Here is a 15,556-nt window from a genome sequence, read left to right on the forward strand (position 1 = left end):
CTTCATTATGCAGTGACCAAGAGGAAAAACAAGTCCTTCTGTATTTCCGTACTCTCATAATTTATACACTGTTTTCATGGCTTGTTAAAGCCACACTGGAAAACTGTCAATGCTGGTAACTAAAACACGCTGTACCTGTGCTCCCAGGTTAATGGACAGATCTTGTCTACGGTCACATGGAGAAAGAATGCACCAAGGTTTATCAGCAAAGTAAGGGGAGGGGAGACACCTGACAAGTCATAGTCTAGTCAGAGGACGTCAACAATAAAAACTGCTGACATTAACAAGTCACAAGGTGCCAGACACGGCTCTGGGTGCTTTTGATGTTTTACCCCATTTAATGATCACATTAACCCTACAGGGGAGGTGTTCTTCCTGGCCCTGTTTTGCAGATGAGGAAACCAAGGCGCAGAGAGGTTAAAGTCACATGGCCAGAAGGTGACATTAATAAAGATAACCTATTTCCAGAGTCTAACCTCTTAGTCACTAATGTTAAAACTCTCATTTTATAAATAAGGCAATGGATGGAAAGTATGCTTATGAAAGAAAAAGTATTCACAGCTTTAAAAAATAATTAGTCATGTTCACCATAGGGCACAGTAACACTGAAACCTCAACATAATCCTGCCAATAGGGTCCGGAGAACTGACCTAAGGCCCTCTGTGACTTCTGGCGACAAACACCAGAGATGGGCTCTCTGACAGACTGGTCTTATTCTAAATTTGGTGTGTTACAGTGATGCACCATTTCATCCTTAGTAGAGAGCATGGTATTTCTATGAAGTACACATAAACAAATACCCCTCGCATCTAGATTCTAGACAGTCTTTCTGGGCAGCTGAGAATATAAAGTCCACATTATGATTTTTAAAAAGTCCTTACGCCTCAGACAGATCTTCTAATGGGACTCGACATGTTATAATTCTCTCCCTAAATTTTTATTACACATGACACAAGAAGATAAAAGGATAAGCAAAGCTGGCGCATCATTTTAACCTCCAGCTGCCACTATGCTTTTGTGGTGGCATAAAGGGTGGTTCTCCTATTTCTACCTTTTCACGTTGAAAATAGTCAGGTGGCACAGAGGTGAAAGACGAGCTGTGGAGTCAGAACCCATGTAGGTCTAGATCCTGGCTCCCTCCTCCCTGTTACGGACCGTCTAGCACCAAGCAAGCCCCTTAACCTTTTCTAAGCTCCAGTTTCCTCATCTGTAGGATGGGAGCCACCCCTACTTCAAAGGATGATCGTGAGAACCGAGTGAGACATGGGCACATAAAGTGCTAAGCAAAGTGTCTGCTACGTAATTCAACAGCAACGAAAGAGGGGACAGTGAGAGACTATCAACCATGTCAGAAGAACGCAATGAAGTGGAAGGCTTTTGAGGCATTTACTGACCCAGGAGATTTTTTTTTTTTCTTTTCCTGTTATTTGATATTCTTAACATGTGTGCTGGAACTTGAAAGAAACCATCACAAATAATGACAAATTACATTTTCCTTAACAGGCAATCTCTCTTGAGAAAGAGAGGCCTAGCAGGAGAAAAAATATGCTAAAAAGTTTATCCAGAATTTCTCTGAAATTTCAAATCTCCAATTAGAAGAAAGAAGAGTAGAAACAAACCAAAGCACTCACCATGGATCGAACGTTGGTTGTCTTTTTGAGTGGTTAGTTCCAGAACTGCTTTCTGATGGTAGTGATGAAACTCTGGTTGACACATTATTCTCATGGAAAGAATTTTCTGGACGTGGAGACGGCACTGAAAAAAGAAAAAGTTAGTCACTATTGTGCTCTTTTGGTCAAAGCAGTTCTCAAGTTATTCTACTGCATTTTCTCTCACACAAATAAAACACACAAACAGGTAAGTCGAAACCCTCGTCTGCCCTTCAGATAACTTTCGTGTTTTCTGAGAGCAGAGGCATTCCAGGGGACATTCTCCCTAACCACACTGCTTACAAGAATAACTTGCGAGGGTTAGTTAACACCAGGCGATATACATCACCAGGCAATATAAACTGACCTGTCAGCTGACAAATTGAAAAACACTACAGGATATTTACAAGTACGAATGTGACAAGCCCCCCTTTTACTGTTTTGAAATTCTTTGAAGTCAAGGCTTTCTTACATCATAGACCCAACTATACAAAATCTATTCTTAGTCTGAAGTGATTCTTAACATGTGTGCTGGAAAATACAAACTACTGTTTAAGCCTTGACAACTGGGAGGCAGCATCAATTTTATATTTTTTAAAGTAAATTCCAAAGAAATTCAGTTATCTGCACAAAAATACTATTTTTTCTCTAAGTTCTCAATCCAGGAATGAACAGAAAGATAAACCACAATGTATGTGAGTTAATACTTTTCTGCCCTTTTGAGGGTGTGGGAGGGGGTTACTATCTTTTCTATCTATTTCAAAGCTTAATTCATAAATCAAAATATATATTACAAATTTCACCATAACTAAGGTATATATATATATATATATATGCTATATATATATATATATATATATATATATATATATATATATATATATATATATATATATATATATATATATACAGGTTGTATATCAAGATAAATGACACCATTTCTCTTGACTCTTGACCAGTAGGTCTGAAAATGGGAAGTATGCTGGAAACATGTCATTTTGGTGATATCATTATATCTTCATCCAGTTAGATTTAGTAACATCATTGAAATGGCAGCTGTCTCTAGATGTTTCACCTAGTTGAATCTTTTCCTTCTATTTCGACACTTTCTAAAATAAAAATGTTCTGCCTGCAAAACCCTGAAGTGGATTATGAGGAAGACAAATGAGCTTTGCTGATATTAACTGATTTAATTCACCTGCAATCAAAATAAAAACTTTCCAGAGATCAAAGACTAATTAATTTTAAATTCTGTTAACGTTTTATATTAAAGTATATTCTCCAGACATCTATAGAAATAACACATGTATGGTCCATTTTGGAAGTAAAACTTAGAGCAACAGAAGAAAAGACTTTTGCTCATGTATACTGCTACAATATTTTGTTTTAATTAACCTAAATTAAAATTTAGTCCCATAAGATTCTAAAATAACCATGGCATCAGCAAAAAGAAATGCATTAAAAGGTATATTCAATGCCTTATGGTTTTTTCAAAGGTGGGGCCAGGAGAAAACAGAGTAGCCTAGTCATTCAACATACATTTAGTCAGGCATAACAGTTGTATGTATTTATTTAGCTTGGTTCCTGGTTAAAATGACTAAACAGGTGTCCATGACACCGCCCCCCCCACTTCCTGCCCCTTTCCAGCTGTTCTACGAAATCAACAGAATAGTGAGAAGCCCGGTAATGCCGCTGTGAGTGGTTGTAGAGGGCCATGGTGATCCCTGAAGGCTTTGAGAAGCTGGGCCTCCGGGACCCAGGACATTGCCCCACCCTGGTAGGCTTGCTGTCTGTCTCCCCACTAGGGACTGGGGCTCCCCAGCGGCTCCCACTCTATTAACACCCAGCTCCTCAAAGGGGATGCCTTTCTGTCAACATCTCCTAAATCCATACAGCCTCCAAAGCATCTGTTTTAGTTGTCTATTAAACACCAAAGTACATTTTTAAGGCTGTGCAAGTCCATTTGATTTTCTTTCATTCAATCAACAAATATTCATAAAACTGCCAGGCAGTGTGCTAGTCAATGAGGGTGAAAGAGGAAAAGATAAAGGATCTTGCCACCTTGTGAGAGAGCAATGCAGACAAAGAATCAGTACTGTGTGTGCTCTGTGCCACGTTAGAGGCCTAGACAAGGAACCATGGGTGGAACAGATGACCTGAAAGTAGAATCTTAAAAAGGACAGAAACAAGCTATCCATGCAGCAAAAGGAGAGTTTCAGGCCAGAGGAGGCCTGTGTCAGTCCTACGGGCTGGGCACTGGGGAGGAGGGAAAGCAGCGGGAAAGGATGCAGGGTCAGGGCATGGACAGTCTGGAACGCCATCATGGGGAATTCGGATTTTGTCCTGACACCAGAGGACTGTCAGCAGCAAGAGAGAGAGAGAGGACTAGGAGTGGGGCGGTGGGGGGCGATAGGTTGCCTTGTTCTATTTTTTTCCTGTAGCCTTTATCACCTTTTACTGCTCTCTATAATTATTGCATTTAGCGATGTCTTCTCCCCATGAGAATGTGAGCTCCATGAGGGTGAAGACCTTAGCCGTCATGTTCACTGACGTGTTTTAAACTAGAACAGTGCCAGGCGCACAGGTGACATCAATAAGTATTTTATCAGTTAATCAAATGAACGAATGATGTGGTCAGAACACAGCTTCAGAAGGATCGTTTCAGGGACCATTCTGATGGTGATCTTGGAGATAGGGAGACCAGTTGGGAGGCTACTCAAAGAACCCAAGTCAGAAGCCTCGAGGATCTGAACTGAGACAGCGAGACCTGAAGCTGGGAGAAGTGTCAGAAGGGAGAAGCGAGAGAAGGTAACGGCAGGTGAGGATGATGCTGACCTGAAGTCAAGGCAGTGAAGCGTAGTGGAGGATGTGGGCTGGCGGTGTGGTGAGGGGGACGGGAGAGAGGACCCTGTTTGGCACCAGGGGTCAGGCTTACCTCGGTAGAAGCTGCCAACTCTCCTCGGAACCGGATCATTGTATAGATGTCTATTTTCTTTGGGGGCGGTGCTATCGTCTGAGTGAGGGTCATGATACGCTCCACCCTGAGACAGGAAACAGGCTTAGATAAACCACCTGTGAACTGTGAACAGTGCCTCACTGATCTGTAATTTACTCGAGGATCTTTTCAAGAGAAAACTCAGAATTATGACATGAAGAAAACGACTTACTTTATAAGACAGTTGAAATTATTTGTGGGAGATTGGGTATGAATAAATTTTAAAAGATAGGCTGTAATGATGCTGAATGACCAATTTTTACAGACAGGTTTTATCACAAAAAAGGTAGTAACTCTGGAGAATTCAGACCTCAGACTTTTGCCGCGCATGGAATGAAGAGGTGCCTTCTCTGGAAGGTTCTTTAACAGAAGGTCGTGCCACAGTCATCTCTGGAGGGAGCTGTTCCCCGGGCTGGAAGTCAAATTTAAAAGGATTTATAAGAGTGTTCTTATAAATGATGAAAATCACCTAAATCACCATGGGCTTTATTTGGTATAACTGGTACCTTAACCGACTAAAATAAAAAATGTTAGCTGGCTAAAATACAAATTGTCCTGGTAAAAGAGTGAATCATCTGATGAATGTAAAATAAGTCAAACAAATGTCACACAGACGGAAAGTGAAATTCTCATTAAAGTTAAGGCGAGCAGGGAATAAATTACTCTGAAAATAGTTCAATTAATTATTAAAAACAAAGAAAATTATCTTCCTAATATCTAGATAGTCATGGTTCTGAGCAGCACTCTAGAGAATCTATTAGTTAATCCAAAATTTCTCCAGCAGATTTTAGGCTGCGTTCTCCACAAAGAACTGTGCAGAACCAAAATTATTTTTTCATGAAGGACTTACATGGCAGATAAAGACAAAAACTAAAGTCTTTTGGACATATCAAGGAATAGAATCAGTACTCTTCATTTCTGTCTTAAAATTCTCTAACTACTGTAGTTTATGTACTTAAGTTCTCTTCTGAATCTTCTCTAGGATAACAGTACTTATATTTCATGGATTTTCTTAACTATAATCACGACACCACTCATCTCTGCAGACAATCTATTTCTCTCAAGGAAGTGATTCACAAGCTAGAGCAGCCTTGGTCCACAATGATGTTCAATGAGGGTAAAAGCAGCATTTTTCTACCCTTGGAAAAAAAGATGAAGGAACAAAATTACCAAGCCATTAAGAGGAGTTAGCTGCATTGCGAATCTGTACATTAGGCACAGAACGAGTATTATCTTGAGCCTTACGTCATGTATCAAAAACATTTTATTAAACATTTAAAAATATGAACCTTTCTCCCCCTCACTCCCCAATGTACTATGAAAGGATTCTGGGCAGAAAATCATCCCATGAAGTCTTTCTTTCTTCTACTTTGAGACAAGATCTCATGTGAATTTTATCACCTGTATTGTTTGCAAAGGCTTCTGAAAAGGATCTGAGAACAAATGATTTACATCTAACCTAAACGCTTAAGTGTCAGTGCCAGTCCAGTCCCCTCGCTCTTGAAGGTGGCCACAATACTTTGCAAGAGAGTGACTCTGTCACTCTCTTCGTGATTCTTTACGGTTTTAGTTACTTGTCAAACCATCTATCATCTTTGTGCCTTTAAACTTGTACTCTCTCGCAGCTTGGCACTGTACCTCCCAAACTAGACTAAATTTCAGTATAACAGTTGGATCTGTGCTTAGCCCACAGTAACTGTTTATAATTAGCTTATTTCCACCATGTTCACAGTCTTTTCTGGAACTTTCAAAGAGCCAGTCCAGTTGTCTTTTCTTCAAGTGAAAGCCTTTCGTTTCCCTTACTTCGTATCTGTTTACACCATGCTTGATGCTAGCATACCTCACCTGGGTCTGACCTCCATCTAATGCCCATGGGCAGCTGCCAGGCTCTAGAGATGTTTCTAGGCCCCAGAGGTTCTCTTTTTCTAGGGGGATTCCTCCGACCACTCCTTTGGCTCCAACCATGGGGTCGCTTGCCTCTCCTCTCACCTGGGTGCCAAACAGTCTTTCCGACCTCCTGGAGAACACCTGTGCTTAGGGGCCCAGGGTCACTTCAATCTCAATGTGTCGGCATGACACAATGCCAGGGGTGCTTGTCAGGGACCTGGACGTGGTCTCGTGATCCCAGCTCTGCCCTGAACTAGTTGGGTAAATGGGCAACTCGGCCCCCTTGCTCATCTGCAAAACGAAGGGGTTGAATCCAGTGACTTCAAAAGTCCTCCCTTCTACTCGGGAAAGGAGCTCCTAGAAAAGCAACATTGAAGGCTTCCCTTTTCCTATATTCAATCCTTCAATCCACCCACTTCAGAGGTGTCTTTAAGGCCCACGCTTTCTGTTTTCCCACTGGCATTGACTTCGTCCAGAACACACTCGCCTCACCTCATGCCCAGATCATTCTAAAATCCGCCCAGATCTTGCATTTTTATTCCAGCAGCACGGACCGAGTTGCAATCCCCACAGCACACCATGCCGTTTAATGTGTCTAGTACCCTCCTCCCCGTCACAGTGCTCTTTTCTGGCCTCCCTTTGAGCCTCTTTTCTGATGTCAGTTCCATTTTCTTCCCCTAGTTAAGTCCCAGAAGTCTCTGCTCAGATGTCACCTCCCCTGGGGGCCTCCCACAACCCCATCGGGATTGTGCCGCTTCTCTCCGTCCCTATGGCACATGCACCTCTAGCACAACATGGGCACGTGGCCCCGCAGTATCCTAACGACCTATCCGTTGGCAAGTGTGCGACCCTCACCCCAGCCCCCACACTCCAAGGGACAGGGACCACAACTTTTTCATCTTTTTAATTAGAGCCTATCATGGTGCCGAGCTCAGTAAATACCTCAGTGCATGTTCATCTCTAGCCATCCAGATGCTGGCTACGTCCCAGCTCAGAGCAAGACCTCAAGTTGCCCCTAAGTCATCTGACTGCTCCTGCTCGCGTGCTCTTTCCGTTCTCAACTCCTATTTATAGCCAGTGCCATAGTAATGTGCTTCTTAATTATTTCATTGTTCTCATGTATAATTTAGTCTTCCTTGAGAAAAAGATAAGTTTCTCAAGGGCAAGAGCCCTACGTCAGACTCTTCTGAGTGCCGAGAATACCCAGGACAGAGGAGGTGTTCAGTGTCTAAAGAACAGCACACCCCCAATCCCATTGCACACACGGCAACAACAACTAAAATTTGTTCGACACTTACTCTGTGCTGGGCATAGTGCTTTATACAGTCTTTAACCCTCACAAGAACCTCAGATGAGGGATCCGAGTGACAGAGAGACCGTATCATTTCCCCAATTTAACACACTTTGAAGCCCTTCGCAGAACTGGCTGCCTGGCTTCCTGGCTGAGCTCTTAGCTACTTTGCTACGAGGACTGCCCATCACGGCCGATGCCCTCCTCCACGCTCGTCTTGCTAGGCTTCCCAGTACACAGTCCATGCATGCTTTCTGGAGTTCTGACACATGCACATGAACCTATTTTCACAGCCTCTAAGAGGACAGTTGTTTCCCTACATGAAACTCGGTTCTCCTTCTGACATTGGCTTTTTTCCACCTTTTCTTTGTTGCAGGTAAATGTTTCATGTCACGGAAATATAATTTTAAAAAGCATGTTCTGTTGTAAGAATGCTGCTTCTTTTAAACAGGTTAGTGTCAGTTCTAGAGCCTGAAGATCAATGACATGGAGGAAGTATTATGCTAAAAACATTGCCTTGAGATTGAAAAACAATCCAAAAGACTAAAAAGTAACATTTATCCTGGTCTGAAGTTAAATTTATATATAGTTCTAGATAAATTTAAAACCATTCGGTTCGTTTAAGATATTGAGTAAAGTCTTAGCAAAGGGTTTGGCTTAAGCAAATGTAGTTAGAGATTACAAGAAAAATCCCCATAAATTTACACTGAATTTTGAGAAAATTAAAACTAACCCATAGAGCCGATGAATTCTATGATAAATCAAAATAGGATTCTCTCAACAAAATATGCCAGAAAGGAACATTTAAGAAAGGAAACACATTTCTAAAAACAAGCTTTCTGAGTTCTGAGTATTCGACCATTGGCTTAATTAAATTATCTCTTTAACACATCAGTCCTTTAAGTACTGTTTCCCTAAATGCGTCCTATCAAGAAAGAATAACCTCCTACAGTAGGTAAAATTGCAGACTGACCCTATTGAGCCCTGCACCACCTTCCCATGGTGAGCCAACGGATCCGGTCAAGGCCCTCAGCTGTACCTGAGGTGATAAGAGCTGCAGGCTGTTGGCTCTGGCCGCCATCCCTTGCCCTACGCTCAAGCTTCCGTCCAAGCCTTTGGCTCTCACTTTGTCCCGGGTCACATACATGGAATGCCTATGTGGACGCTGCTGAGAGGAGAAGGGGCTGGTGTAGCCCAGCCCGTAAGAAAAGGATTCATGAGGTGCAGACAGCGAATGGGAATGGCTGTTGTCCATATGCTCGGGCAGCTTCAACTCCTCCATCGTTTTTGAATGCCTGGCTGTGGTTCGGCGAGAGTCGAGAGTGCCCTCACTTCGGTTGTTTCTCCCCGAGGGGCTGAGCAAAGTTCTCGTGTCGCTGTGCCTGGTGGGGGTTGGGCTGGTGGGAGAGTTCAAGTCCAAGCAGCTAGATGGGAAGTACCTACTGGTATTGGACTCTGCGATTTGGGCCCTGGCTTCGGAAAGGTTGCTCACAGACTTGGAATCACTCAATGCCCCGTGGCTTTTGGCCTTGGTCCGGTAGGAAGGACTCCTAGAGGACTGGGGAATGGTGTCGATGTAGCTGTGCCGACTCTGCTTCTCACTGGGCTGCAGTGTGCCAGCTTTGCTCTGAGAGCTTTCCATGAACGAGTGCCGATTCTGCTGTGATCTGCTGCTCGACTTGAGGTACTTTGTGCCTGGGCCTTCTGAAGGCTTTGGGTCAATGTTGAAATCAAACTCTGTCTTTGACTTGGCTTCTTTTGGGCTGAGAAGGTGTGGTATGTTGTTGTTGGTAAGGTCTTTGCTGGTAGACCCAGGCTGGCTGCTCGCTTGGTAGGTTTTGGTGTGCATGGGACTAAGAGTGGCTCCAGCGAGGTTTCCATTGAGGAAGCTTTCGTTGGCAGGAAGGCCTTCGTCGGCCCGGGGCAGACCCACACTTAGGTTCTGGATGTCCTTGCTGTTAGATCTGTGGTGAGACTGCAAAGCAGTACTTTTGCTGGCTTGGTTTCTATGTTAAAAACAAAAAAAGTAGATCAGTTTTCCTCAGTAGCAGACATACAAATGTATCATAAAAGAACAAGTACCTCCAACACCTCAAAGACTAGAAACAACAACTCTCTCAAACTTGTGTCGACAAATGACAAGTAACCATAAGAAGTAAGTTCCTTAGATCAAGTCTCTGCAGCAAAGCACTGGTCCTAATGAAATGATTTGGGCATCTTTAAAAGCTCAGCTAACTGGCTGCCAATAGAGTTTCTAACCGATAATCTGGGAAAACATGCTTTTGCTATGTTGGTGCTCACATGAGTGCTTGTTACAGAAGACAGTTGAGCTATAGACAAACTCTTTATGACTCTTTTGTCTGCTCAAATGTCAGAAGGCAACATTTAGACTTGAAGGTCACAGTGTTCCTTGAAGTTCCTTTTTATTTGTCAAACTCACAGCCTGCCTCAGCGATATATACTCACAGCATATACACACAGACATCAGCGTCTCTTTTGTCTCTAGCCTGTAACGTCAAAGGATGAGAATTCTAGCAATGTACTCAATAAAAGAAAATGACACTCTAAAAAGAAATGTAAACTGCCTGCTGAAGTTTGCTGGAAAACACGATGATCGGTGTTCATGTTTTAGAGAAGTGGCGGCACTCGGGGTACGTCAGATGCTTCTTGTACCCTCAACGGGAATGCGTCTCTAACTGGATCACAGGGATCTAAAGAGTTCATTTCCCTCCAAAAGGCACAATTTATCCTATTCTCTATTTCACATGCCATTACTCCAAAATGACTAAGGCCTTCTTTAAAGCTTCCTTTTCTACTTGGTTTAAAACACAAAATATAGATGCAGAGGAAAACCTTGTCCTGTACTTGAAAGCTGAAACTGACATCACAGTAAGGTCATTTTGTTCTACTGTAATTACTTAAAGGATCAAATTGTAGTCTGAGATAGGTGAGAACATTTTTAAAATGAAAAAGAATTCCCTTTTTACTATACATTCAGAAAATTTTGTTGCAAATATTGTTATTGCAAAAAATGGTTTGATTTGGGAGAGTTTTGTTCCCATCACACACTAAATGGAAGAAAAGTCACTTTTTCCCCCCGTAGAATGATAATCTGTGAAACTATGCCTTCCTGGTTTCCCTGAGAATTCACTTGGCTCAGGCATCAAAAGCCCCCCTTTCCTCTCCTCCTGTCTTTCAGAGTGTTAAAAAGTATCTGATATCAAGCAAGCCTGTAGTAGTGCGGAAGGCCCCGCCTCCTAAATGGCACTTACTAAAATCTCTTGCAGTTGGGTCACAAGAATTGCAGCATTAAATAAGGTTGCTTAAATACAAGTTAACTAAATGGCAGATCCCAGTCCCAGAAAGAAATTACAATGAAAGGCGAGTTTCACTTTCTGTTAAATGATGCCAACAGAGTCTGTCCCCAGGTCAGTGTGGAACAGTCCCCAAATCCTAAAGGCAAGTTTTTCGCCATTAGACTCGTTTGTCAACTTACATCTCGGTAACTAAAATATCTTAGCAACTTTCAAGACCCCAAAAATGGTAGACAAAGAGTCTCACCCATAAATACATACAATTAAGTATGTTGGTTCTTCCCATTTGCCCAACCCTCAATCCATTCTCCACTCCTCTCTGCCCCATCCTGGGTCCCAGGAGCTGTGTCACCCAGGCTCCCTTGCTGCCTAACTCACAGCTGGGCTGAGCACTGCAAGGGGCTGTCTTCTCTGTCCCTCCTGGCATCTGCTCTCTGACTCAGATCATAGCTGTGTCCCTCCATATCACAGATCCCTGGAGGTGGCTCCTCCTGCCTGGCTCCCCTGGGCTCTCGTAATCCTATTTCCTCCCTTTTCTCCTCTAGGCCTAGAAAGAATAATAGCAGAGATAACACGTGCAGATCTTGTGAAATGCTGAAGCTCCAAAGAGGGCCAGAAAAGGATAGAGGAGAGTGAAGATGGTTGCTAGAGTTTTTGAAACTCTTAGAAACACTTCTCAGTGTGGTGAGAGGGCGTTGAAGGGCAGGCTGAAGCACCCTCGCAGCGCGTCCAAGCTGAGCAGAACCTCCGAAGAGTCTGGCGGAGACTCACACAGGGGCTAAGTATCGCGAGAAACCACTGCCTTTCCTACTGAGATGTGAGCTTAGATGACAGAAAACAGGGTGTTTGAGTGTGTCTCAGGGACTAGGCGGGAGAGTGTGTGATTAGTAGCCAATATAAGGTGTCACGAACATCTCCACAGTGGTGCTGGGAAGTCCAAAGAAGCCATAGTCTGTGGAGAATTACTGTCTCCAATAAGAAGGGCACCCATGGAAGAAATATGTACCTCAGGCAAGTGTGGAGAAAAAGACGTTTCCAGATATATATAAACTGAGCTAAGATCATTCCTAGATAAACCATTTAGGGCTTTTTCTTTAATATATTTAATATAGTGTCAAGACCTAAAAACTAATTCTTCCAGCGATTTTTATTTCTGTTCTCATCTGCTTCAAAAAGGGATTTGGGAGGACTCCTGAAAGACCCAAGTAAAGCACATTCTCCTGAGCACACACATCTTTCTTCACAGATTTAAAAAAGGTTCCCAAGGAGAGTCTCGGATCCCCACTGGGGACCTTGCTCAAGAGAGTCACCAGAGGAAGAATACATCGGCCCCATTTCATAGTATGGGTTATACCACTAATCACTGTAGCACGAATCAAAAGTTGGTCTGCTGAACTTTATATCTTTGGAATCCTTATTCTCTGCAAATGTAAACTGGACAAGTCAAGTGACAACTACAGCAATGGGAAGACAAAGGCACCTAAACTGAGAGTGATCTCAGGTAAGACAGGCATAACGTGAGCCTCCTAAATGCAAAAGAACAACCAAATGATGAATACTATTCCTTGACGTAGTGTAAGATCTCGTGCAAACAGACAACAAAGTGAACACGAGCTTGGTTAATAATAATTTCAATCTGCTCCTAGGCCTCCTTGAAAAACAACAGGTAAGAATGGTTTATAAGGTGGTGGTGGTGGTGGGGGGGACACGAAACTAATCATTTTGAAGAGAGTAAACAACTGTAAAATCAATCTGCTTAATGATCGCAGTTAAGCAGAGAAAACACAGGATAAATGGTTATTGCCAATTTATGAATATACTCGCAGACCTAAAAAGTACCAGGTATTGAACTTTCAAAACGCCATTAGATTAAGAACTGTTCTACATGGAGAGAAAATTGGGGGAAATGGGAGAAAATTTATATTAAAAAAGCTTCATATTAAGAATTACTATTTTCTATTTCTCTTTTAATAGTAGATGAGAGAAACTATTTCCTGACTCCCACAGTCTAAGTGACAAGACTAAGCTTCTTGGGAGAGTAAGGAAGACAAGGAGCCTGTGACAAGCACACTGCCCTCCTGGAAATACAGCCAGCAGAATCAGAGAAAGGCAGTTCTGGAGACAGAACCTGACTGCACGGTCCAATCCCTTATGGGTCTCCCTGCCCCGCCCTAGGAAATAGAGATTTTTTAAGGATTATGCTGAAAAATTCTATTTTAAAAAGCACCAATTTTATTCACTCTTCCAAATTGACTTGACTATTTCCGTATTCTTATTCTTATGAAAAAATAACTTCTCAACTCAGTAATTAAAAGACAAGAGCAACAAAAACACAAGACCCATTTATACAGCCAGACCTACTTGGTTTGGTTGCAAAGATTGTCCTAAGTGCCTTCCCACCAACCCGGGTTTGGTATCCTCTTCCTCCCTCCAGAAATCCCCTTGCCCTCACCAACCCTTCTTCCCCCAGGCATCGCTCCGGGTCCAATCTACATAGAATCTTCTAGCTCATGAGGCTAGCACCCCCCTTAGTTGCTAACCCATGCTACCTTTCCCAGAGAATGCATAGGTTTCGATATACTTGTTAAAGATAAGAGAGTCTTTAAGACCCACACAACTCTGAAACTGCGGTTCTGAATCATGTAATAAGCATAAGGAAGATATTTTTGAATAAAGAGGGCTTTCCTTCTTTTCTCTAATTACATCATTTAAGCAGCCACCTCCTCCACCTACTTGTGAGACCAGCACTGCATCTGTACTTCCTTAAAAGGGAATATTTACCTATTAGATAAAGTGCTGCTTTCCACATGGTAAGGTTTTCTTTTTGCTGACCTTGAAGGCGAGCGATCCAAAAGTCTCTGCGTTTGAAATGTTGGGTGATTCAAACACTGTTCTGTTAAATATCTGTCAGCCGGATCCAACTTCAGTAAATTCTTAGGAAATAAAGTTAGGATTGGAAAGAACATTATAAAATCAAATCAAAATTTAACTGTAATAAAAAACTTTATTTCCTTTTCTTATAAAAGAAATGCATGGTCATTGCAGAACATTTAGCAAATACGGTTTGGTCTAAAAAAACCAAAAAAAAAAAAAAACCCCACACCTTTTTTTTCAAGGACTATCTAAATCACCCATAATCTTGCCATTGTTGTCTTCTGGGGATGTTCTTGCCCAGCCCGTTTTTGAATATCATATATACACATTTTCTTTTATAAAATCTGGCTCATATTATACACTTAAGTTTTGTATCCTGCACTTTTCACTTACTAATCAAAAACATTTTTATAACATAATTTCAACATTCTAAATATTTTTTGGAAAGGTATATATTCACATGAAAAAATATACATTCTTTACCTTTCCCCTGTCCTCCTCTCTAGAGGCAGCCATGTTATCAGTTTCTAGTGCATCCTTCCATAGATACTCCATACATACCTCTATCTGCTCCTTTTATTTTACCCAAATAGTAGCATACACACAATGGTCTGCACTTAGTTTTCTTTCCGCTGGATATTAGCTCTTAAGAGATCATTCTGTATCAGTAAAGACCTTCAACTCCATGGATGTACCTTAGGTTGTTTTTAGCCAATTCCTTAATGATAAACAGTTATTTGGTTATTTCCCTTCTTTTATTATTATGAACAATGCTGCAGCAACAAATAACTTGACCGTATGTTTTCAGATGACTATGGAGAAAGTTTGTGGTATGGATATACCATGATCTATTTAACCAATCTCCTGTTGGACATTTAGATGGCTGCCAGTTTTCACTATTATAATTAACACTGTGATGAGCAACTGAAATCTCTACATATATCCACGATCCCTTTCATAGGACTGACTCCTAGAGATAGAACTAGTAGGTATGCAAATTTTAAAGATTATTTTCTGTGTTGCCAAATTACCCCCTAGGAAGTTTGTCTCAAATGATACTCCTCTCAGCAACTCAGATTCTACCAATTTCCTGGCACCCTCATCAACAATAGGCATTATCATTCTTTTTAGTACTTATAAATTAGACATTTTAAAAATGGTATCTCCGGCGGTTTTAATTCATATCTTTACTAGTAAGGTTGAATATTTTTATACTTATTGGTTACTTATATTCCTTTTCTTATTTTTCTACTTGTATTTATCTGTGAGTGCTCTTTATTCAATAAGGTAGTAACCCTTTTATGTTGCACATATTAGATTTTTAACAAACTAAAATCTTTTCTTCTAATAATATTTTTCTTACTAGTAATTGGACCAGGTTTTAAAAGGTGACTCATTATTAAAACTAATTGGTTTTATTGACAAGTTAAACAAATATATAAAGAAACATGTCCCACATAACCTAACACAACTCAACAGAGCATACTAAACTTTGGCTCTTTGAGTGACAGGCACTTTCCTTCAGAGAAAGGACGAAGGGTAAAAT

General features: G+C 41.5%; 1 protein-coding gene across 8 annotated transcripts in view; it reads right to left on the reverse strand.

Annotated features, from left to right (window-relative positions):
• CDKL5 (cyclin dependent kinase like 5) overlaps positions 1-15,556 on the reverse strand; it is a 146,647-nt gene that overhangs the window by 13,280 nt on the left and 117,811 nt on the right. For 5 of the 8 annotated variants that reach the window (XM_039852326.1, XM_039852321.1, XM_039852323.1 and 2 more), the window contains 5 exons: positions 13,918-14,069; positions 8,796-9,828; positions 4,955-5,056; positions 4,585-4,690; positions 1,632-1,755 (listed from right to left, as the gene is read on the reverse strand). In XM_039852326.1, the coding sequence (XP_039708260.1) occupies positions 1,632-1,755; positions 4,585-4,690; positions 4,955-5,056; positions 8,796-9,828; positions 13,918-14,069 (1,517 nt within the window). The remainder of the gene's footprint in view (positions 1-1,631; positions 1,756-4,584; positions 4,691-4,954; positions 5,057-8,795; positions 9,829-13,917; positions 14,070-15,556) is intronic. The other 3 variants (XM_039852327.1, XM_039852324.1, XM_039852322.1) reach the window with 1 other exon arrangement.

Source organism: Pteropus medius, unplaced genomic scaffold (assembly GCF_902729225.1).
Source record: "Pteropus medius unplaced genomic scaffold, Ma_sr-lr_union100, whole genome shotgun sequence".
In the NCBI taxonomy this organism is placed as follows: Eukaryota; Metazoa; Chordata; class Mammalia; order Chiroptera; family Pteropodidae; genus Pteropus; species Pteropus medius.